Source organism: Eptatretus burgeri, chromosome 5 (genome assembly GCF_056783735.1).
Source record: "Eptatretus burgeri isolate ZD-2024b chromosome 5, Ebu_testis_v1, whole genome shotgun sequence".
NCBI classification, from domain to species: domain Eukaryota; kingdom Metazoa; phylum Chordata; class Myxini; order Myxiniformes; family Myxinidae; genus Eptatretus; species Eptatretus burgeri.
Window position 1 is genome coordinate 73,760,229 of NC_140965.1, and position 26,446 is coordinate 73,786,674.

General features: G+C 42.8%; 1 protein-coding gene and 1 long non-coding RNA gene across 16 annotated transcripts in view; one reads left to right on the forward strand and one right to left on the reverse strand.

Annotated features, from left to right (window-relative positions):
- LOC147026699 (uncharacterized) overlaps positions 1-26,446 on the forward strand; it is a 506,204-nt gene that overhangs the window by 157,464 nt on the left and 322,294 nt on the right. For all 15 annotated transcript variants that reach the window (XR_015058478.1, XR_015058480.1, XR_015058479.1 and 12 more), the window contains 3 exons: positions 20,235-20,288; positions 21,446-21,499; positions 24,868-24,912. Coding sequence is in view for 12 of the 15 variants with exons in the window: in XM_085882416.1 (XP_085738542.1) it covers positions 20,235-20,288; positions 21,446-21,499; positions 24,868-24,912 (153 nt within the window). In the remaining 3 variants the exon portion in view is untranslated. The remainder of the gene's footprint in view (positions 1-20,234; positions 20,289-21,445; positions 21,500-24,867; positions 24,913-26,446) is intronic.
- The window catches only part of LOC147026702 (uncharacterized), a 68,977-nt gene that overhangs the window by 13,315 nt on the left and 29,216 nt on the right, over positions 1-26,446 (reverse strand). The gene's annotated exons all lie outside the window — the stretch shown is intronic.

Genomic DNA, 26,446 nt, shown 5'->3' on the forward strand with positions numbered 1-26,446 from the left:
TGCAGTTTCACCGCCTTTATTAGTGTACATGCGGTAACTTGAGTGGTGGTAATGTGACTCAGCGGCAACTAAGTTTCTTGACGCAACTGCTAAGATCTTCGGGTCGCCCTTTTGCATTGCGCACTCCCGTATTCTCTTATCACATCGCAGCTCTGTGCACTGTACAATTGATTCTCTTGTTCTTGATGTTTTTTTTTTTTATACTTTTCTCTTTCACAGAATATGCATTTTGTTTCGTAAACCCTTGCTGTTGAAGGCTTTGACCTGGGAAGATGTTTACTGCTACCAAATACTGTGGTTTCACCATCATCACGCCTTTCTCGATGTTTTTCTAAGAGATGAAGGTCGCGTTTCAATGTAAAGCGTGACCGACACTGTCTATGGTAAACTATGTCAGGCACCTGTCCTTCTGATAGATTTTGAGCTTTCTCCAGCAATGGGGCATGCTGACGTACACATGCAGCATTTAGAAATGTCTGCCATGATGAAACATCTTTTGGTGAAGTGAGCGGAGCTTGGGAATCTTCCTCTGGATAATGGATAACACAAAAAGGTTTAGATCTTTTGCTTGGGGGCGAATCTGTTTGAAAAGCGGTCTCTGAGGACCCTTCACATACCTGCCAACCCTACCGATTTGCGCGGTAGCCTACCGATTTTTCTATAGCTCCCAACACCTACCGATTTTATTAGTCAGACATACCGCATTTGGAAATTATTATTGGAAAAAAAATAGTTGTGTTTTTTTCAGTTTTGCATTCGTTTCTCACTGCCAAGATCGTATCACACGTGGCTGCTTCTACATTCTACAAAACTCATGCCTGACCTTGATGTCTTATCTCGTCAGCGATTGGTTATTGCTTCCAAACTAAGCATGACCAATCAAATGGGACGATAGGAAACAGCGGGCATTCATTTCCAGACAACGCGCCATTGGCATTTTCCATTCATGATCAAAGACTGCAGTTAACAGAGAGGACTCATCGCTTCAGTGCACGACAACAATGCAAACACCAGAAAGGAAAAAACCACCCCACGCTAGGTCAATGAGTTTAAGCCAAGTTGGACAACAGAGTTCAAGTGTATCAAGGCTTCGCTTAAGGGAGACGGACATGCCTTCTGTGATATGTGTCGATCAGACTTCTCCATCAGTCATGGAGGATACAATGACTTGAGTCGCCACATGAGCAACTCCCGCGCGGTGGCAACCACATAAAAAATAGCCTTCCAGCCAGTGCGAGAGATGCCGACGTCAATCAACGCCGAGGTTTTATTTCAAGGACTGTTGATGGAGCACAATTTGCCTCTGGCCCAAAATGACCATTTCTCCAAGCTGGTCCCACGGATGTTCCCTGACAGCGAGATCGCGCGTCAGTACGCATGTGGTCGTACCAAGGCGACTCGTATTACGTGCACCATTGCGGGTCAGTCAGTTGATCGCATCAAGCAAAATGTCGGCCGGAACGATCTGATGTTTACCCTGGCAACGGATGGAAGCAGTGATGATGAGGACAGGTTTTTCCCAGTCTTGATCACCCATGAAGATCAGATAACGGGCCTAATCACAACATCATTTCTCGACATGCCAGTAGTCAATTCCGCGACTGGTGAAAATATTGCCATGGCATTAAAGGACTCTCTACGAAAGTGTGACTTAAGCCTGAAACAATGCATTGCTTTCTCGTCAGACAATGCCTCAGTAATGACTGGTCGACATCGTGGCGTCATGGGGTACCTCCAAAAAGACACAAACACAGACATATACCTGATGGGCTGTCCGTGTCACTTAAGCGCCCTGGCAGCTAAGGCAGGTGGCAAGGCTCTGAAGGGTTTTGATCCTGAGGACTTTGTCATAGATTTGTACTACCACTTTGACAAGAGTGCGAAAAGGAAACATCTGCTCCGAGACATGCTAGTATTCTGTGATGTGACCATATGGAAAGTGCTAAAAAACGTCTCAACTCGGTGGCTGAGTCTCCACAAGTGCCTGGAAAGAAGCCTGAATCTCTGGGATGGCCTGCGGTCTTACTTCTTGACACACTTTGACGACGATGATGACTATGATGATGCACCTCTACAAGGGAAGGAACCGCAGAAGCGGAAAAGGTCACCCAAGACTCGAGGTGGGCCGAGAGAGCAGAGGCTGGTCAGACTCTTCAAAGATCCAACTGCACAGCTTTACATCCACTTCCTGCATGCTGTCCTGCCCAACTTCGATGGCTTTAACACGCTTCTGAAGACCGAGGCTCCTATGATCCACCGCCTGTACCCCTCAATGGTGAAGCTCTACAGAAGCATCCTGTCCTGTCTGGTCCTGCCCTCTGTCATCCAGGGTGAGGAGGACGTTTTGAATGTGGACTTCACTGAACAGGACAACCAGAGGTCGAACAGGGAGCTATTTGTTGGTTTCCAGGCAATGCAGCTCATTGTGAAGAACGCCCAAGAGGGGACCAGTGGAGTGACGAAATTTAGAGCAGAGGTCCGAATGTTCTACGTTGGTTTCCTGACCTACATGATGGACAAATTCCCATTCCGGGACCCTTTGATCAGGAATGCGGTCATCGTGGACCCAGCCTCCTCCAAGACAGCTTCCATGCAGAGCCTACTTACACTGGTTGAACAGCTCCCTGCATCTGTTGTCCCAGAAGAGAACAGAGATGCGCTGTGCAAAGTTCTGCACATATCAGTCAGATGTCACCCTGCCAGCATATGACCCAGATGAGAGGGTGGATGTGTTTTGGGTAGCCATGGAGAAGATGACGGACCCTGCCACTGGCACCAGCCAGCCCGTTTACCCATCGCTCTGTAGACTGGCCAAACACGTTCTGCTGATCCCTCACAGTAACGCCTACTGCGAGTCCCTTTTCAGCATGGTCAAAAAAATGACAACTGATCAAAGGAGCATGTTGGGACGTGGCAAGGAAGGTCACGCCAAGTCAAGCGTGCACGAGGACAGCCATGGCGTCAGAAACACTCTGTGTGGTTTGCTGGCAGGGAAGATTAACATCTTCAAGCCGGATGGAGTCAGCTGCTTCTCGTGGAAGCCAGATGCCGACCTTCTTAAGAAGGCCAAATCTGCCACCTACCAGGCTCTGAATAGCTAAATGTGCATCTTAACTATTCAAACCTGAAAACTAAATATTTTATGAAATCAGAGTGGCCAGTCATTTCATTCATAAAGATGTATAATTGAGTTTATGTAAACTCTTGTGTACACGTATGGGCACATACATGTGGAGCTTGGACAGTCAGTAATTTATGTAAACGTGACTGATGATCATGATGTCTTAGAAAAATAAAGATTGGTGAGTATATCAACCATGTTAAGTTTTCTCTTTTTCACTCTGAAAATATGTTAATATATTTCAGCTAACTGTGGTCTCAAAATGCAGGAAATTGCACCATTTTGCTTCATTTTTTTGAAAAATTCCCGGGGGGGCATGCCCCCGGACCCCCCTAGGGACGCGTGCGATACCAGCCTACCACTTTTCCTTAGAAAAAGGTTGGCAGGTGTGCCTTCACCACTGTTAGAGGATTGCATGGCTATTATTCTTTATGCTTGATTGGGATACCTGAAATAAAGCAACAACAATCATTTGTTATAATGAAAACAAACGCAACTTATTGCATGAGTGCAGTCTCAAATTACTGCATGAAGCAAAAATGTGCATTGCAACAGGACAGATTTTTGCATTTCAAGCCTACAGACAGACAAAGGAATGAACGATTTTGAATATATGCTTTCAGATGATTAGATATGTTAGAAAAACACATAATCTATTTCTATCTACCACCAGTACAATATTTTTTTAAATGTTCAGGGATAAGGCCACAACTCAACACGATGGAGTGAATCATCACTTGTACTCCAAACTGTAAGGAATTCCCTGCATAGATTACCAGACAAGTGATGGCCGAGTCCTGGTCGGCCTATTGAGTATCAAATTTCATCAATAGATGGATCAGCCACTGAATACGAACACCTATACTAAATATTCTTAAACATAACACAAGACACTAATATCGCTTTTTAATTTTGATGTATTCCACTTGTTTTGATGCATGACAAGGAAGGGTTTGATTACATCAAGTCTGGTTTTAATGGAATCCTCAAATATATATATATATATATATATATATATATATATATATATATATATATATATATATATATATATATATATATATATATATATATATATATATATATATATATATATATATATATATATATATATATATATATATGTAGACATCAAAATCACTCCTTTATGTGGACTATTTCCAAAGTTATGACACTTTTTGTATTTGCTGAATGTTGGATTTTACATTTTGAAAGAGTTTCAATTTACTTTATATATTTCAAGTAGTGTATATAACGTCATAGTAATGAAATATGCAGCTATATATGCATATTCTGCCATGTGGATTAAAATTTCTCAAATATTGAAAAACAACAGGAATTCAGCGTCGGTCATTTTGAATTTGGCTAACAAAACGCTTCAGCTACTCTGTTTTGCTTGCTATCATGCATTTCCACAACATAGAGGTCATAAGCTTTCCAATGATACCAAACACAACCGGGCACTAATTTGGCACCGCCAAAGTGGTTGGCCTCATGGACTATAGGGCATGCTCCCTAAGCCGGAACCCTGGCCCTGAACGTGCTCCGAGTGCAGTTTGAATATAGAATAGCAACGGACTTTTCCCGACACCCATAGGCCCCATCATGAGCCAAAATGCACCCCCGGACCCCATACCAAACTCCCAGATCGCCCTTCTTGCGACCCCTCCTCGCCGCACCTGTCCTGCCATGGTCTGGCGACTGGACGAGGGTTGTATCAATTCCACATGCTCACCCAGGACGTCCCTGATGAGATGCGGTCAAGCATCATGCAGTGCTGAGGCCAACCTAAACTCTGGCTAAAAGGAAAGGGTTGGAGTAGGAATCAGAATTTGAATTGGAGGCACTTACTCGACCTAACTACGACACCTATCTGCGAGACCCACGCAATGCACTTCGTCCCATTAACCCACGAGACATGGGGGGGGGGGGCTAACTACACAAAGACGAATTAAATAACTGTCTGGGGATCACTGTATGTTGGATGCCACTGCCTTAGAGGCATGCGGTTTTCAAAAACTGCAACAATATGTTTGTTCTGCAAAGGTACAAATCAATTGATAATAACAAGTTCTCCACTGATCTAGTGATAAAAATGGAATTCACACTGGAAAGCACTGCCTATGAGGCAAATGATATTGTCCTGCAATACAATGAAGCCTTCTGTGAAATTTTGGATGGGATGTGCATGCTTCTGCGACAACGAAGAAGCGCTCTCTCTATATCAAACCTAACCGGTATGATGACAATGCAATGGAAGCTCGCCTAGCTTGACGGCACTTTCAGCGATAATGGTGTAAGACCATTGATCTCAACTATAATATATGGATAGCTCATTGGCCAATTGGTTTCATGTGAACAACCGAAGCCACAGGGCAGCCACGATACCACTCCCGTTCACAAAACATTCGAGTCCAGGGAGTATATGTAACAAGCTATCTGACATAGTTTTCAGAAAGGAAGTTTTATTGTCATTATGAAGAAAGGTATGAATAACTGCATCTAAGATTGCTGCAACTTTTGCTTCGACATGTAACTTGTACGGGAATCCTGAATTTTTTTTTTGTTTTTTTTTCAGAATTTTCAAGAGTTAAAAGAAAATTTTTGTTCTGAAATTGTTTGGAATGTTTTATGACACAATTCAAAACACGCTTTCATTAAAAATTTCACACCCTATTGTATTCCTGCGAAAGAGTTCACATACGTTTTGAACAAAATGGTGGACGTGTGGCATCAAGCCGCAAAGCGGAATAGCTATCCAGATATTATTAGTGGAGATCAGTGCATAAGACAGAATCAGATGCTGATCACAGGAAGTTCATCAAATCCAAATGGAATGTTTACGAGACTGTTTCAGCTGCCAATAAGGATTATAATGGCGGCAAACTCTCCAATTACAACACCAAAGACAGGTGCAAGACTGTAAACGAATTACTTAATTTTGCAACAAAAGTTATTCCTGAATGTAGTGATCCATCTAATATAGCTAATGACTTTTCACATTACTTTGTTAGTTGAGAGGAGAAGATTTCATCCTTGTCAAACATCCAACCTTTCCACCAAGTTTCGTCTGAATCAGTCCTTCACGTTTTGAAATATCATGCTATATATCGTGTTTGGCCCAATCTCTCAATGGTGAAAAATCACTTTACAAATTATAGTACAGTCGCCGCATCCAGATCTGGATCTTCACCAAAATAGAATCAGTTTGTCCTTTGTCACACTCCCAACATGTCCACCAAGTTTCCTCCAAATCTATCCATAACTTTTTGAGATATCCTGCTCATAGACAAACAGACAAACAAACAGAGAGTTATATCACACAAACAGGGTTGAAAACATCACCTCTGCCCACCTTCGGTCACGAAAGTAATTATACTTTCAGCTTTGATGGTCAGGAGATCCCTTATTCCCATACAATCCAAAATTTCAGAGTGATGTTTGACCATGACTTCAGGATGTCTGATCAGGTCGCACAGTTGTCTCACTGTCTTAATTTGCAGATCTTAATCGCATCAGGAAGTATATGAACAGCGATGCTTGTCATAGTGGTGTTCGTGCACACCTGTTCTCCAGGCTGTATTATGGGACCGTAGTTCTTGACTTGATGGGATTACGAAACAGTATTTGTGTCATTTACATAAAGTGCAGAACAAGTGTCCCTCACCCTAATCCTCTCTCGCTCTCGCTCTCACTCTCTCTCCCTTATATCCAGAGGCAAAGGGTACTATATAAATATAATCATTATTATTAATCTGATATTGCTTCAGTATTGTACAGATACTTAACATATCAACTCGAGTGAGAACAATAACACCAGATATCTTATCTTGCCATTTAACTCTCTGGATTTTTCTCCGATAATTTAAGGGAAAGCGATTCAACTTCTTTGTTTGTATTTGGTGGACTGTCCAAGTTTCACATGCATATAACAAAGTTCATAGAACTATCACTCGATATACTTTGAGCTACGTCTTTCAGTTAATGCCTCTACAGTCTCAAGCTTTAGCACGCAATCTGCCGATAGCCTTGCTAGCTTTAGAGAGTTGTATATTTATTTCATCATCAATATGAACAGCTCGAGAAAGAGTGCTACCAAGATGAGTGAATTTATCCACTGCTTCTAACTTTACTCTGTTGATCATAATATTTGGTTCGGAATATATTTTTCCTGGAGCTAGTTTATACATTAGTTTTGTCAGTGTTGATTGCGAGTCCAAAATCTGCAGATGCCGAGCAAAAACGATTTATGCTTTGTTATGAATTCTGATGTGAAATATCATTCAGTCCTCAATCATCTGCAAACAATAAATCATTAACCGTATCTTCTTTCAGTTTCATTCTGACCCTGAATCTCTCCAAGTTTGAAAAAAAAAAAAATCCACCATGAGTTTGATCATTTCAAGAAATGTCTCTGTGAGAATCATTGTGATAGACATCAAAGAGTATAGCAGTAAACATCATACTGAAAAGTGAAAACACTCCTTTGTTTTACTCCAATTGTAATTGAAAAGGTATTCAAATATTTTCCATTTTCAAGCATGTTATCGTGGAATTGTCTCACTATGTTGATAAACTTTGCAGGATAGTTCGAGATTATTTTCCAAAGTTCTTCATGGTTAACGGTATCAAAAGCCTGTATGTTGGATTAACATAAACTGTGTAAAGATCAGTTTTGTCCTTGACATTTTTGCTGGAGCTATTGATCAGCAAAAATCATGTTAATTGCACTGAGATTTGTTTTTTTCTCTTGAAGCCACATTGGTTCTCTGGCAGTCGACCGTTCTTCACATGCTGTATAAAATGGTGTAACAAAATTTTCGCCAAGATTTTTCCTGCAACAGATAATAAAACAATACCTTGATGATTGTCGCAAACTTGACGGTTTCCTTTATTTATACCCCTGCACATGTGAAGCGAAAAGTGGGGTTTCACAATTTGTTCATGTCTGTCTGTTCATAAACTTCAGTTACTGATCCAGGAATAACTTATTTAAATTGAATGTGAAATTTTAAACACTAGTGCGGGCCCGTAGGTGTGTGCCCGTAGGTGCGTGCCAGTATGTGCAGCTTCGTTCCTTCGCTCTCGTAAACGACAACTGGATTGGGGCATTTTTTCAATTAGATCGGACCAACCGTATCATAAATGGCCATAACTTGGGAAACACCTGGGAAACATACTCAGGTCCCCAGCATCAATTGTGACGTCATATCAAACAAAGAAGAAGAATTGTGACGCCCCTCTCTCTCGCCCCCCCTCTCTCCCCCTTAGTCTCGCCCCTCCTCTCTCCCCTCTCCTCTCTCGCCCCTCTCTCTCGCCCCCACTCTCAAACCTTGAAAAGGCACATCCACGGGTCCCAAGCAATATTCCCTGCAAGTTTCAATCAGATCAGACTGTCAATCGTGCAAAAAAAATTAAAATTTAAAATTTAAAATAAATAAACAAACATTAATTGTGACGTCATCACACCGTGTCTTGTCATTGGTTGACAGATAAATGGCTGTAACTTGGGAACCGCTTATCTGATTAATATCAAACCTTGAAAAGGCACATCTGTGGGTCCCCAGCAATATTCTTGGCAAGTTTCAATCAGATCGGACCGTCAATCATGCAAATAAATAAATAAAGAAATAAATAAACATTAATTGTGACGTCATTCGTGACGTCATAGCACCGTGTCTTGTCATTGGTCGACAGATAAATGGCTGTAACTTGGGAACCGCTCATCTGATTGATATCAAACCTCAAAGGCACATCTGAGGGGCCCCAGCAATATTTCTGGCAAGTTTCAATCCGATCGGATCGGCGGTCGTCGAGAAACTGCAGTCGCAGACAGACAGACAGACAGACATACACACAGACACACACACACAGAGATTGCTGGAATTATAGATAGATTAATCGGAAAACAAACCTGCCATTTAACAGTACTTTGGCTCTGAACTCGCTCCGATTGCACATCGCAGAGAGGAGTGAGATTATATTTTTACCCTGTCCACCTGCCTGGCAATAAAACAAAATTGAAAATCATTCCAAACAGGAAACTTACTGTTTTTAAGTACGTCATAAAGGACACAAACAACAGGCACAAATAACTCGTGTAATATGTTCAATCGGGTGGTGTAATCGACACTGCCTCAAGAATGGTAAAACGGCAGTGAATTCCTTAATTTATTTATTTGTATGATTTTTACAATCTTTATTCAACTTGAATTGAAGTATATACTTGAACACTAAAGGACACAAATCATCTTCTTATCACTTTCAAGAACCTCCAGTTTTGCAGTGCTTGAACATGTTAAATGAAGTGTGTATAAGGGTGATGTGTAAGATTGGATTAACAGATAACAATCGATTGGTTGGCCCTTCAATAGCAATAAACTTCCAGAATTTTTTTTAATGATCTTTACAATCATAATTTTATTTTAAATGAAGTATATACAATACTTGAAGAATGCACGGGGTAACTTGTTGAATGAACTTTTAAATTAATGATATAAATGAATAGTTGATGTGTCTTTGCACTCTTGAGGTATTGACTCTTGTTCCCACATTAGTGGGGCAACTTAGCTAAATATAGCATAACAATTGTGCATTTTGTGAGGAAAGCACCAAATTTGGCACACTAGTAGCCAATCATATTATGAACAGATTTGGATATTGGGCCATCTCAAAATTTTTGATGGCAGTGGAAAATGGCTGCCACAGCCATCAGCGGCTGAATTTGAGATGGCCCAATATCCAAATCTGTTCATAATATGTTAGGCTACTAGTGTGCCAAATTTGGTGCTTTCCTCACAAAATGCACAATTGTTATGCGAAGTTGCCCCACCACATAGATTGAAATAGTTCTGTTAGCTTTTCACCAAGGAGAGAACCTTTTGCCTTGCACATTTCTGCTGGAATTACATCCGTTCCTGCACATTTACCATTCAACACAACGATTGCTTTCTGAGTTGCTGAGTGAAAAAGTGGAACATGTAGCATTATGTTAACTTCAACATGAGATAATCGATTTATTATTTTGATTGATGATGGGCAAATTAAAACATTTTTAAAGGACAGTATTCGATTCATCTCTCCAGGATCTTTTCTTTATCCGTTGCTGATGTTGCTCCATCTGAATTTAAAAGAGGTGAAGCTCCAGAAGATTTTGGCCCGTATTTTGTTTTAGTACACCATAGAACCTCTTCATGTCTTCATAGCCTGCATAGAATGATCAGCTTTCTCACCAAACCACCTGTTTTAATCTCCATCGTTTCTAATTGGACAACTCTTTGGATTTCATTAAAGGCATGTTTCTTCCAAGTTGATTGCTTGTCATTCAAGTTGTCTTTAAGTCATCTGTGTTTTTCATCAAGTAGTAACTGAATCGCCTGATCATTTTGATCAAACTAGACCTGATGCTTTTGATTGGTTGGCCCAGAATTTCAGAAGCTACAGTATAAATTGTATTTCTAAGCTCTTGCCAACTCTCTTCCATACATGTAGAATCTGACTGAAATTAATTGAGACAAGAGGACTGCTAGTTGGATATGGATGTGTATTTGTATACCTTACTTGTGTAGTGATTGTGATGTCTGTGAGAGGATCTGATCAAAAGGTAAATGAATGCTGTCATCAGTGTTTGTTCATTTCTCACCTGACAACCCATCTCATTCCCCCCCCCCCGAACCCCCCGCCCTCCCCCAAATCACACAATATTTTTGTGTGTTTGTATATGTGCCATATTCCCCACGGAATATTTTTGTGTGTTTGTGTATATTGCCTGTCTGGGGGTGGTCTGGACTATAGAATTGAGAATTAAATTCTGTCTTAAAATCATTTGGCTGCAATATGCATGGGGCTGTATAGCTCTGGAAAGCTCATGCCAAATAGGCAGAGCCAATGCAACTGTTTAGCCAGAAGAGGCTTAAAAAATGTATATATATATATATATATATATATATATATATATATATATATATATATATATATATATATATATATATATATATATATATATATATATATATAGTGCAGTCAATGAGTAACCTTACAATGGCAATATAAATTTGAGAATGTAATGTGTGTTGTTGTTGATGACATATGTTATATCTATGGGTAAGAGTTATGTTTTGCCTGTTTTAGATCTGGCAACATTGGGCGTGCGACGTCAGTAGAGCAATTCCAAGATAGTGGCTCCCTCAGAAGCATGCACCAGGGAGGAGCAACGTTCTGTCATCCGTTTCTTTGGAAGTTAGGGTGTGAATCCCAGTGAAATCCAGCACAGAATGAAAATGCAATTTGGTGACGCATGCTTATCACTGCAGCAGGTGTGCGACTGGGACATTGCTATCTTGAGATATGTTTTGGTCCCCATGGGTCTGGAACTGTGAACCAGAATAGCACAAAGTTCCTTGACTTTTCAAGAAGTCATGGACTTTGGGTGGCTGGTTGATGGTTTCAACACTCATTGGCTCATCGCTGGACTTGGTATTTCAACGCTGGTGATGTGGCAAAGGAGATTGACCATGTGCTCGTTGATGGTCACTGGAGGATGATCCAGAACTGCAGGGTCTCCCGGAGTGCTCAGTTCCTCAATAACGACCATAGGCTTGTTGTAGCAATGCTGAAGATGCAGCTTAAATCTGGGAGAATAGTACCATCCAAGGCTAGGCCAGATGTTGGCAAGCTCAAGGATGAAAGGGCAGCTGAGGAGTTTGTGAGCAGGCTGAGTGGGGACGTGGGGGGTCTGGGTGCTTTGAGGAATCCTGAATTGTGGAGTGCCTTCAAGAATAGCATCCTTGATGTTGCCGGTGGATGCCTTGGAACTCATAATCGGGTGAAGTCGAATTTTGTCTCTCAAGGGACACTGGATACCATTGACCAGAGTCACAGGGCCAGGCTAAATGTCAAAGCTGAGCTGCTCAGGGAGTTGAGGCCTAAAACTGTACGTGCGCTGAGGGTGGAAAAGGAGGTCAATGTGTGAGGAATCTGGAAGTATATATATATCTGGATATCCTTTGGATATCTCTGGATATCGTTTTCAGGGTGCTCAAGGTACTGAATGAGAAGTCGGAGCCTCTGGGATTCGGGGTTTCCAGAGTCAAAACTAAAATACAGGCTTTCAATGACATCTTCGATGCTCGATCTTGTCTGTACCTGTTTGCGGTGAGGACGTTGAGGTCACGGAGAGATTCACTTACCTTGGCGGTGATATTCATGTCTCTGCTGGCTGTGAGCCAGAGGTCAATAGACATCTGTGTCAGGCCAGGGTAGTCTTGGATTCAAGGTGTGGCGCTGTCGGGACCTGTGCAGGCAGACAAAAGTCCGAGTCTTCAGGTCCTTGGTGCTTCCAGTCTTGCTCTACAGATGTGAGACTTGAACTCTGAGCAGGGATCTGAGACGGACTTAACTCCTTCGTTCCAGGTCTCTTCAGAGAATCCTTAGCTGTCACTGGTCGAACTTTGTGTCCAATGAGCAGTTGCTGAGAGTCTCAGATGAGATTTGTTACCTGCATAGTCCGTGAGCATCACCTGTGGCTGTATGGACATGTGGCTTGTTTTCCTGACGCTGATCCTGCTCACCAAATTTTCTCAGCGATGGAGCCTCTTGAGTGGAGGAGGCCAATGGGCCAACCCCGTGCCTCGTGGTTGCAATAGGTTGATTGGCATCTCAAGGAGATGGCCAGCATCTACCTGTTGGATGGCCAGACGGAGGCCCCTGGAGTATGGCGGAAAGTGGACGCAGCGACGCACTGCTCTGGCACATGCTCCCATACCTGACCACACACAAACACACACACACACACACACACACACACACACACACACACACACACACACACACACACACACACACACACACACACACACACTGCAATGCAGGTATCCCCTTCTTAACCAAGGTTCGCTGCAATGAATGTCAGAATGAAAGGATGAAAAATACCCCTCTCCTCAACCACTTCCTGCCACCATATGAAAATGTGGGTGGACTCAAGATTGTTTTGAGTTTGGAGTTTGGAATACCATGTTGTGCGAACATGGTACGTAGAGCTTCAATTGTTACAGCAGAGGATTAGGATGGCACCACGAGAGCTTCAATCCATTTGGAGTGGGCATCAACTATGGCAAGGAAAAGCTTCCCTTGAAATGGACTGGCATCGTCGATGTGTAGTCTGGACCATGGTTTTGATGGCCACAAGCACATAGCCAATGGAGACTGTGGCGGTGTCTTGGCATGGGCTTGACAAGTGTAACAATGGTGTGCACTGGACTCAATGTCACTGTCCAAACCAGGTCACCAAACATGGGCTCAGGCAATAGCCTCCATGGTGACTATGCCTGGATGAGCAATGTGGAGTTCGCTGATAATTTTCCTGCAGAGTTTCGGCGGAATTATCACTCGGCTACCCCAAAGCAGGCAGTCTGCATCATGAGAGAGCCCGTCCTTCCGGATGAGGTACGGTTTCGCCCCTTCCAGTAGTGATGCCAAATCACTTGACATAACACAGCGTTTAATTTGTGACAAATCTGGATTGCTATTGGTTGCACAAGTAATCTGCTTAGCGGTTATGGGCACCTCATCGTGAATTACGTTAGCCATGAGATGAAAAATATCACCAGATTGTGGAGGTTCTGGGATGGTGACAGGAAGCGGCAAGGGACTGAGTGCATCAGCACAGTACATTTCCTTACCCAGGCGGTAAACCAATGAATTGTCATAACCGGCAAGGGTCAACACCCAACGTTGGGAGACCAAACAAGGGTTTGTGATCAGTCTCAATGGTAATATTATATGTCTTCCAAAGACACATTAGTTCATCTTTAAGGTGCCCCAGACACACCCTAACGCCTCTGGTTCTACTTGAGCATAGCGACGTTCAGTGTCAGATGTGGTTTGTGATGCATATGCAACATGCTGGAGATTACCGGTTCCATTTGTTTGCAACAACGCACACCCAATGTCATATGAAGAGCTATCACAACTGAGACCAAGTTCCTTGCATGAGTCATAATGGACAAGTAACGGTGAGGAGGACAGCATGGTTTTAGCGGCCTTGAACGCTCTTGTTTGGGCAGCTTCCCATCTCCAGACAACGCCTTTCCTGAGGAGAAGATGCAGATGCTCGACGGTTGTGCTTCGTCGAGGCAGGGAATTCCCAAAGTAGGTCAACACACCCAGGAATGCACGAAGTTCTGAAATGTTTTGTGGCATTGGTGCATTCGCTTCAACTTTGCTCAGAGAGGGCAAAATGCCTTGACAGGAGATTTGATGATCCAGGTGTTCAACTTCACGTACCATAAAGGTGTACTTCTCATGCCTTAAGCATAACCCAGTTTGTGACAGCCGATTGAGTACTTTGTTTCGGTTCTCGAGGTGTTCACGTTGTGACTTGCCAGTCACTGGTATGTCGTCCTGAAATACGACTGTCTTTGGTACAGTTTTCAATGATGTCTCCATCTTGCGTTGGAAGATTGGTGCAGCAGAGAGTATGCCGAATGTGCATCTGTTGTACATGTAGAGTCCGCGATGAGTGTTCATGCATGTATAGGGCTTGGAATCATCATTCAGTTCCATTTGAGCATAAGCACTGATCAATTCAAGCTTCGTGAATATCTGGCCACCCATGAGAGTGGTGAACAGATCCTCTGCTTTTGGCAAAGGGGAGCTATCCAGCTTTGAACAGCGGTTCATCGTCATTTTGTAGTCCCCACAAATGCACACTGTTCTATCTGCTTTGAGTATTGGAACGATGGGTGCTGCCCAGTCAGAGTACTCGACTGATGAGATGATGCCCTCACTCTGCAGGCGGTCAAACTCACATTCGATCATTTATCGCATCATGTAGGGCACAGATCTAGCCTTGTGGAACAATGGCTGTACATCTGCAGAAACATGAATCCTCACTTTGGGCCCTGCAATGGTGCCAACACCATCACCGAACAGGCCAGGGTACTTATTGAGCACGGTATCGTATCCAGCATCAGAGTTGGAGACTCTGTTTACGTCACTCCAATGAAGTCTGATTATTCGTAACCAATCTCGGCCTCAGAGGGTTGGTCCTTCTCCACGCACTATCAGTTGTGGTAGGACGTGAGTGCTGTTTTCATATCCTACAGTTATGTAAGCTGAGCTAACTACAGGAACCACCTCCTTGGTGTATGTTCTCAAGTCAGGAGATACAGGCCGGAGTAGAAGAGCCTTTCTCGGAGGGTAGATGGAGGTGAACTTTCTCTCGCTCATAATTGACCTGGAAGCGCCGGTAACAACTTCCATCCTCAACGGGATCTACTCGATTGTTACGTCAACTATAATTGGAGCATCAGAGCTCTTTGTTCCAACAGAGAAAACCTCATGAAGTTCCTCAGTAATACAGCTCGCCGCCGTTCAGCGTCCTCATCAGTGTCCATTTTGTTTGCCATGAAGTACTGCTCCAGACGATCGGTATAGTCTTCCCAATCATCCCCCACTGCGTATTCACGCAATATGCCATTGCACAAAGACATCCTCGTCTTCGACTCAAGATTGTTTTTGTGAGTGTTACAACTAAATTTACTTTATTATTGTTTTTCTTTCTCTATTATTTGGTAACTAATAATAATAATATGTCACAACAAAAACCATAGTTATACCATTCGCATATGGCTTTGCTTTCAGACCGAACCATTACGGTAAAGAAACTAAGTGTAATTTTCCTCGAGGAAATAATGGAAAACCACCTCCCACATCACGAAGGTTCGCATAACGAGGTGTATTAGGTGTTATTTTCACAGGGTGCATTGCATTGGTTTTGCCGTGGTCGCTGTGGTTCTCAAGATGGGTTTTTTTTTTCCTTATTGGTGTTTTTTTTCTTGTTTTGTTGTGATCCTTCTGCTGCGGGGGACCTTCCTTCCCCTTCTGCCTTGTATTCCCCCTTCAAGGCCTCATGCAGTCTCATTCAAAAAAACTGTGTGGATTTTTTTGGGGTGGGAAAAGTTTAAAAAAAAAAAAAAAGGAGGTGGTGATGAAGAAATGAAAGTGTGAGCGGGCACGACGGGCGAAAAGGCTGGCGAGAGGGCGAGAGAAAGAGGCGGGAAGGAGTGCAGGACGCGCGGTCTGGCTTGTGATGAGATTGGAGGCATCGTCGGTGGTGAAGACACTGATGCAGAGGAGAGCCTCACTGGGGCACATTGATCGGAGAGGGAGCAGAAGCGTTTCCTCCTCCTGAGTGTCACCTAAGCTGACCTGAAGCAATATGTGGCTTCAAGGTGTTGCAGGAGTTGCTCTGGTTCGTTCATTGGCGAAGTTTGACAACAAACCCAGAGATAGGGAATTAACAAACTTAACATTAACAAACAAACCCAGAGATAGGGTGGTGGTTGAGGTATCATCTTTGCAGCCTGTGGCTGGGGCGAGGCCACTGGAATGTCAACTTAAGCAGGCTTGAATTCTTCTTTCCCGCCCCACCCCAACTTTCTCCTTTACACATTATTTTCTTTATATCTTGGCAAATATTCCTTTGTTATCCCCCCCCCCCTTGGGATTAACTACGGATTACTGGTGGGCTGTTGAATTGTCTTGTCAATATTGTCTTGGCACCTGTCTGTCCTTTAATTTCTTAATTGTTACCACTGCATATATTTTATTATACTCTTGTTTTTTTAGTAACATGATTTATCCATTGCTTGGTCGTATACCCTGTGTTTCTTTATCCTAAAGGCCCGGTCACACCTTGACGTTTTAGCCAGCGATGGCAACGTGTTAAAATGTATGTAAAACGCTGGCTTACGTTGAACTTTTGATGTTGTTTTTTAAAGATTCGGACGTATTCATAGCGACTTGGTCTTATGTATAACGCATTGGTAACTACACAGAACGTTTCGTTGTGTTATAGATAACTTATACCAACGAATGCTGAACCTGTTGTCGGCCTACACAACCGATGCACGCATCGCCGACGATGTCGTGGCGTAGCCTATTAAAAGGCTGACGCACAACGATTCGAATCATAACTGCCGTAGAAATGGAAGGGTCAACATCGCGGTCACACCTTGGCGATCTTGCCAGCGTATGCCGACGTAACAAAAAGTGTGTCTAAAACGTTGGGGCACGTCGAATACGGTATGGGTAAGTTTGGTATGCGCGAGTAGAACGCTAAAGTACGCTATCATACGTCGTAGTAAGTAGAGTACGTCAAGAAATTTTGAACATGTTCAAAATTTTACGACGTACTCGGCGTATGACACACGTTCGCATGCGATGAGGATAAGTTTTACACACGATATGTGGACGCTTACACACGTCCACAAAGGCTACTTATAAGCTACTCATAAGTCGAAACGCGTCGCGGTAATGTTTTTTTTACGCGAAACTTATTTCTAACCTATGTTTGACGTGCTTTGAACCAATTCTTTACGTAGTTCCAACACACATCGACGTATGTAGACGTATTCCAATGACGTCTTCCGGTCGACAAAAAAAAAAAAAAATGAACGTGTTTCTAGGTTACAACTGCCATATAAAGACGTGTTCCCAGCGGTTTTGGGAATTGGTATATAAAAATGGTGTTCATAAAAGGGGAACCCAACAGTGTTTTCGAGTCCTTTTTGAGTCGATGTCCATGTCAGCAGTAACAGTATCAGTATCAGTATTAGTATTAGTAGTAGTTTGTTCATGTTGGCAGTAGTAGGTGGGTGTGAGGGGGAGGGTGTGGGTTATGATGGATCCTCCTTGCGTCCGCGTGTCCACGGGTAGGTTCATAGGCTGCCACTCAACGATTTAAATGGCTGCATCTCCACTATTGAAAGTAGACGCTTGCGCTCAACAATTCGATTTTTTTTACACTCAACGACTTTTAAACGGTACCACTCAGCATTGTTTACAATGAACGATTTAAATTGCTGTCACTCGCCTTTGTTTTTTTTTTTGTTTTTGTTTTTTTGACGCTGGGGTTTTGAAATTTGAACCGTTTCTTCTGAACGTGTTAAAACGCTCAAACTCGACTATTTTAAATAGACGCTGCCGATGGACAATTGGAATCATAGCCAAGCTAGACATCGAAGTGTGAACATCCTCGTCCTGCCGAGGAAAAGTTTGAAGAATGCTGCAAATAAGTGTCCTGGCCGTGGCCGTGGACGCTGACGCAAGGACGATCCATTATACCGACGTCTTTCAGCTTATGAGTAACTTAAAAGTAACGTCTGTCGATGTGTGGCAACGATCGCGTAACGTGCCAACAACACGTTAATCATAGGTAGGAAATAAGTTTCGGGTACTCTAAACATTACCTCGGCGTGTCTCAACTTATGATTAACTTACAAGTAGCATGTGTTGACGTCTGTCAACGATCGCAGACCGTGCCTACAACTTGTGGCCAGCGTAGCGGAACGTGTGAGTCATATGCCAGCATACGTCGTGAAATTTCAAGCATGAAAAAATTTGAGGACAACCGAAAAGTACAACGTTTAAAGCCAACGTACAACGACGTATGGCAACGTACTACGACGTATGCCAGCGTGCTCTCAATGTTATCAAAACTTACCCATAACGTATTCAACGTGTGCCAGCGTTTTAGAAAAAAAATTCAAAAATCGGCATACGTTGGCTAAAACGTCAAGGTGTGACCGGGCCTTTAGTAAAACAATTTGCATTTATTCCTCTGTTTTGAATTTTGCATTGCATTATTGTATTTATTTATTTTTTTGTATACATTGTCGAGGCTCGTATGAGTGTGGATTGAAGAATGTGGTGTGTGAATTGGCATCAGCATTAGGATGTTAACGTCGCTCGGTCAGATCTGACTGCTTATACAGCACAACCGCACACGGGGTACATATTGGTCTCCCGAGAACGTCAATCAGGACCTCCGGAGCAATAGGTGGTACCCCAAGCCCTCTACCCAAGGGCGAGGTCATAACAAAGGATATGTAAACCCTTCGTTAAGCGGGGGATTCCTGTAGTCTCTCATCCCCTTCGAGGCGATACTGGGTCATTCTTGAAGCATGGGTTCATCAGTTGCATTTTCCTCATATCCGGTGGAAGACCCGTCTGATTGTGGTCCATCGTGCACATGAACTTGTTCTTCTGGAAAGGATTATGTCATTGCTGAAGAATTCTCCAGTGTGGCCAAGTGTTCGGAGGTTTTGTAAAATTTCCTCGTGGATTTCATTTGCATCTTTTTCCTCATCACCCTGAATTTAACAAACTAAATTCAATTTTTACATCACCATCACCATGAATTTAATAAGACGCTTTATTTTCTGAAACTTTCTGCCACAGCCACCTTTATACAATATGTCATTTAATCTTATTGTTCAAACAAAACAAAGTGTGAGAATCTTGATATTTACCAACCGTATCAGGAAAGAATGGGCCATTATTCTGTAATTTTTCAATCACTGACATCATTTAATTTCAAAACTTGCAAGTGGGGTGACAGAACCTTTTGGGATGACCCCCTGCACATGCTGTAAACTTATTCCTTGGCATGATAATGAAAGGATGGTGATTACAAGATTGATGGGATATGAACACAATGATATCAAGCCTGGTGTTAGCTTAGTGGTTAGGGTGGCTGACTTGGGATCTTAGGGTCCTACGTTCAAGCCCTGCTAGCCACTGAATTAACACCAGGTGGAGTTGACTCAGCCTGTCATCCTTCTGAGGTCGGAGAAATGATTACCGGTGTACTGATAGAGGGGCACAGCATCAGCGGCATAGTCGCACCCCAACAAAATGATAGCTACCCAGCAGCCAAGCTGCCGTACGCAAGAAGAAGAAGAAATTGCACAATGATGCTCTAGACAACTCCAAAGTCAGTCTTCATTTGAAACAACACATGGATTTATTAGCCTCAAATAACTTCACACAGACAGCTAAACCTATCTCCAAAACTAATATATTTCTGGAAGTTTGGGTAATCTGCAACCAACCATAGAGGATTGAAAACCCTCGGAGTTTTTGGTTTCAGCTGTGATTTCCTATCGACTTGCAGCAATCCATCAGGTATAACATCACAAAGATGAACAAGTGGCCTGCAGTGCATAACCTTTTTTGAGGTGGAAGTTGTGGCAGAGAGTGGGGTGTTGTCATGATCAGGTTGGAGGTGTTTTGTCTGACTAATTGTTGCTTTGTGTTTGAACATTATCAGGGCCACAAGGGATACAAAGGAGAGGAAAACATATCTGGAGAGCCTGGAGAGAAGGTATGCATCTTTCTTTTTGATATGTCCCTTGTGAACCTCTTATTGTGGACATCGTAATAAAATTGGTGAGTTATATCCAACACAGGTTTTCATTCTCTGAGCCAACTAAATTTGTTCCCATCTAAAGTCATTCGCTCACTTGTTATATCATCTGTTTGGATTTGGCAATACAATATAACTTGAGGAGCAGATGATTGAAATGGTTGATCATTTTTATCGTATCTCTGACATTGCTTGAGAACTGTGTGCTGCTTTCAGTGAGAAGAGAATAATTCCAATGATAATAGTACCTGGGCATTGTTTCAAGTATGCTGTTGCCCTTTAGGAAAGATGACGTACATAGAGTGCAGTGTGTTTAACACTTATTTGGTAAAACTCAAGGGAAATCTTTGTGAACTGGGGAATAAACCCCTGGGTGTACAGAATATTATTACACATATGTGTGCAAAATAAAGGAAATTGAAAGGTTTAAAACTTGTGCAACATAAAAACTTTTAAAACATTATTCAGCATAATAAGCCACGGAAAATAAATAAAGTAAAATATACTAGAATGATGGATAAAATATGATATTGTTAAACTTATTAGACATCATGTTGTTTTGTATTTGGCTGTTGTTCAGATTAATAATTATTTGTCTCGACCTGCTTTGTACTTTGCGACAAACGAAACACAACTTCCATTACTTTTGATTAGGAGTAGTTTCTATGATTCAGGTTCCTGAATATTCATTGTGTGATTTAGCGAACAATCTTACGTTTTAGTGAAAAGGGGAAAAAATACAATGGTCTATGTTGTTGAAGACAGCTATCGTGTGCAGCCTGTAGCTGCTTGTTGCATAATTTTCTTGGGGTGCAGCTTTGCCACTGATGCAATACCCTCAATTACCAGTAACCTGGTACTCATTTTGCTGACCTCGAAAGGATGACAGGCTAAGTCAACTAAGCGAAGTAATAAACAGGGGCTCAAACTCAAGACCCTAAGATCTTAAGCCAGCCAACTTAACTGTTAAGCCAACCCCAGGCTTCATTTTGTTGTAGCAAACCCCGATAAAAAGAAATGTATTATTTTGTGGATTCGTTTTGGTGTTTGAAAGTGACTGCATGCCAGGTACTTGGTAACAACATTGGAGGATTGAAGGAAAACGTGTCTTACAGGGGTATCGTGGTTATCCTGGACGAAGGGGTGTCAAGGGCAGGAAAGGCAGGAAGGTGAACAACAAGCCAACATTTTAAACACACTGATTTCGTTATTGTATCATATGCATGTATGGTGGTGAATTTGATGTTGAGCTACTCATTCTGTCAGCAAGATACAATCAAGAAAGGCAAGTGACAACCTTGTGAAACTGGCTAAACAAGGGTATATACTGTATAAAGAAATATAATATTTGGCTTGTGGTATGGGTACAAGGCTGTCCAACTTGAAAACACAATTTTGCAGCATTTCAGAGAGTTTGTGTTCAAATCCTGGTAAAGAGAACAGTTTCAGGGATTAAAATGCAAAGCTTCAGAAAAATGAGAGAGAATAGCGACAATGTTTTTGGATTGTCAATAAAAACTCAGCTGGCTGACAAATTCTCTCTGAGGAGGGGTAAATCTGCTTACTTTTCCCTCTCTGTCTGGCCACTGGAAATTGGTCCTTGAGCCGTAGCATGCCAAAGGATGGGAAGGTGATTGAACTGGCGAAAGAGTTGATACACTGACATGATACACACGTCAAATACAGCCTGCAAAGAAGAGATGGCAGAAGTTTGACGATGGGCAAAACATGCAAACACGATCAGGCCAAATTGAGGGTACAGTGGTGGCTCATGGCTGAGAACACTGGACAGGCATCTTGGAAGGTGTGGGTTCAAATCTGGTTGAAGGCAACATTATAAGTATTTGGATTCTAATCTTCCAAAGTCAAGTGAGTCTCAAGATAATTTCCATGCAACTGTTAGATTGTTGGGGGGGGGGGGAAATCCAGCTGCCTCATTAATGACCTTCAGGGTTGATAATCTGTATGCCCAACCTGTTCTGGTCTGTGACCTGATGCTAGTCCACTCATTATGATTGACTCTTTCGAGAATTTCCTTCCCTTGTTAGAACGAGGTTGTTCTGAATGACTAATAGTCCGATCCTTCCACTGTACTTTCCACTTAAAAGAGATAAGCAATGCCGCATCGCTCGTATGTCTCCTTAAAACCACACCGTTACATTTTTTTTCTCATAATGTTGCAAAACATTACAAACTCATCACTAAATAATGCCACACACACACACACACACACACACACACACACACACCCACACACACACACACACACACACACACACACACACACACACACACACACTTACTTGTGAACCACGCTTTCTCACTCACAATTCTCCAGAGCAGGTCTTTAACGATTACGAGACGGGCCTGTTCTGGGAGAGGATGCCTTCCCTCGCCTCCTCTTGAAGGAAAAGTCTGCTCCAGGTGAAAAGGCATCAAAGGAAAGGGTAACCTTTTTCCGCAACACCAACACCTCCAATGACTATATGATAAAACCGATGCTCTGCTACAGATCACTGAACCCACGTGTTCTGTAGGGGAAAAATAATAACCACCTGCCTGTCTTTTGGAGATCAAGCTGCACGGCTTGGGTTACTGCTGCTGTATTCATGGACTGATTTAACAACGCTTTGTCCATCAGGTGAATCGAGCGATACCTTGTGGCAAATAATTTGACCTTCAAAGTCCTGCTCATCTTGGACATTGCGCCCAGACACCCAGAAGCAATCCATTTCGCACTCCCGAATCTGGAAGTCGTGTTCTTCCCGCCAAACGCCACTTCCCTCCTCCAGCCGATGAACCAAGGTGTAATAGCTACTTTCAAGAGTGATTACTTCCTGCACACTTTTGGGGGCATCCTGGAGGCCATGGAGAATGATTCAACTTTGACGGTGATGCAACGTTGGAAAAATTAGAACATTGCAGACTGCATCACCAACATTAAGAAGTCCTTGGAATAATTGAAACAATCAACTGTCAAAGCCTGCTGGTGGAAAATTTGGAATGGAGTAATCAACAACTTCCAAGGATTTCCTACAGTTGAGGCTGAGGTGCATACATTGTGGAGCTGGTGCGAGATGTGGGAGGTGAGGGGCTTTAGGAGCTTCAGGCGAGTGAGGTGGAGGAGCTACTACAGGGTCATACCGAGGCGTTAACTGAATCGGACCTAGATGAGCTCATAAAATTTCCCAGTGATGATGAAAACAACGAATACAAGGATGAGGAGGTGGTAATACGTCTGAAGCTCACTCTTGCCACTCTTCGCAACATCATGCCAACAGCCAATAATCTCACGGACATGGTGGTTGGACATCCTAAATCCAAAACCATGATCTTTTCTCCCCTCGTTGACCCCACCTCAATCCATCCTTCCAAATTCTCAGTTTTCCATCCTGATGGTTCCCTTCTGTATCGATCTTGTCGACCCCATGCATCCTCTCCTGCCCCCCATTCCTCCCACACCCATTGTTTGTCCGCTTCCCCCTGTCTTGGCCTTTGCCTCTGCTGTCTGTGTTTCCCCTCTCTCACTGCTGTTCCTTTTGTGCAGTTGTTTTCTGATCCGTTCAGTGTACTAGTGCTATCTCTTCCCTGACTCTCAACTATGTATACAAAAAAACAAAAAACTTAATGTCCATTTAATCACAAATGTCCGTTTTCAAAGCCTTTTTTTCTGTGATTTTTTAAGAAGATGCAGGAATGGGAGCTGAATGTCGTGGTTTGAATGGTAACATTTATTATTCCATGACAGCAGGATACTTTTTCTGTTTAGAAGGATACAAGAGGAGCACACAAACGATCACAGCCATGACAACAATTGCATGTTCTAAAAGTTCCTTTTTCATGTGCTTTACATCAATTTTCATACTCATTGACATTCACAGATATGCAATGTGTTTGTGAAGTACAAGGTACTGTCTTTTGATTAAACCCATCAATGAACTCTCACTCTCACTCTCACTCTCACTCTCACTCTCACTCTCACTCTCACTCTCACTCTCACTCTCACTCTCACTCTCACACACACACACACACACACACACACACACACACACACACACACACACACACACACACACACACACACACACACACACACACACACACACACACCAGAATTGTTAAAAAAATTGAGACAAACTAATAATCGGTAAAACATAATCTGTATTTATTAATAATTGTTTTTTGTTATAATTTCACTAAAAGGTCTTTTCATTACAGCCAAAATTTTAGGAAAATCTATGAGCTTCCCATGCTGTTTTGAATATTTGACATTGTGTTTAAGCATTAATTATCCCACACATAATGAGCAAATACTTGGTGAATTAAACAATTATACATTAATTGCGTTTTCAAATATATTTCGTGTTGTTAAAGATAACCAGATGTGTAAGTGCTTCAACAAAACACATCAGACTGCAACCATAAATAATTTCATGTCACTGATTGTTAATCATCCATCGTAATTTTCAATTGATAGATAAATAATTGTTCATTATTTCTTTTCTTAATACCATCTCTATAATTTTTTTTCTCAAAGGGTGAGAAAGGTGAACCTGGCTTTTATGGACTTCCGGGGCTTCGGGTGAGTGGATCGTAAGTTGGTATGTGTTTCAAAAAGCAGGAAAAACAAAGATGAATGATTATCTTGCTCATCAATTATATTGTTACGGTACCGGGATTTGGGGCTTACCACAAGGGGAAGTACTCGGATTCCTCCCGAATGCCCTGCCCTGCAGGCCGACGTGCTGCAGACAGCTTCACGGCCCAGCAGGTTGTGAAGTAACCACGAATATCAACTGGAATGGTCAAGTCTGACGGTCCACCGTCTTATCCCATTTACCTCCTGAATTGGCCTAACCAATCGAGGTTCGTGCTCTCAGCGCACACTCAGATTACTGCCGAGTGGAACAGAGAGTGCACCACTGGCTAAACTGGAGCAAATCAATTGGGGTAAAACTTCCCGTCTACCAAGAGTGCGGATTGCGCTGGATCAATAAGGAAAAGACACTAGGAACATGGGAGGAAAGTCATATGGTACATTCAAGCCAAGAGTTTTATTTACAGTGATCCATGCAGCAGACGCATTCATTTTTGTGGGTGCAGCAAAAGACAAAAGAGACAGTGCAGATTTAACCCGCTATAATAGCCTCTTATACATCTTACTTCCGCAACACATTACAATGGTGCCAATCAGTCACATTTCTGAGGATGGTAGATGAGACAGAGACAGAGAGATTTGAGGCATATTGTCAGCCTCTCTCTCCCAACATGGACTCGTGAGCCCAGGACGATCTCAAGTGTAGGGAAGGGAAGTGGGAACTGAGGAGTGTCACAGTGTGTAGTAAAAAGGTGAAAGTGTGATGGGCTTGGAGGAAGAATAAACAGGGTGCATTTCAGTAGTTCGCTCTTAAAACAACGGTTGATCGGGCTCTTCGCTTTGCCCTCGGTGATAGCTCTTATGCGTCTCCCTGTGCACTCGTATAGACAGCATACTTGTCCCACCCATCTTTCCAATGCACTCCGCCCAATCCACATACCACCAGTCCAGTCAAAAACCAAGCCGCAGAAGAAAACCCAACCAAGCTGCGGAACATGGAACATCCCATGCTTTTAAGCAGTTCGAGAGGAATTGAGTTTGGCGGAGGTCGGGGTTGATGCCCCGCCCTCCGGAGGCATGGATGCAGGGAATAAGTCACACTCCGCCTCCTGCGCCCTGAGTGCAGCACTCCCTTTGGTCCTGAGCTTGCTTTGCGTGACGTCACACTACCTCCAAGCTTGCAGCTTGAGAAACCATCCCATTTGTATTTCGGTCTGGCCATGCACATCATCTTCTGAATTAATATGGGGCTAAATGCAGCCCCCCCCCCCCAATTTGCCACACAATTGCCCAGCAAAGGCATCAACGGCAGGAAGGCACAACGAGGTGGTCAGTGCAGGTTGTTGATGTGTCTTTGTCTTGGTGAAGTGAGGCTTTGTTGGTGGCAGAACCGGATTTCAGTGGTGGGTGTTGGATGCAGCATGGTGATCGCGGGGAACAATGCGCCCATGACGTATTGAACAGGCGAGATGGTTGTGGATCGTAGCGAAAGGATTGAAATGAAATGGTAAGCCAGAAG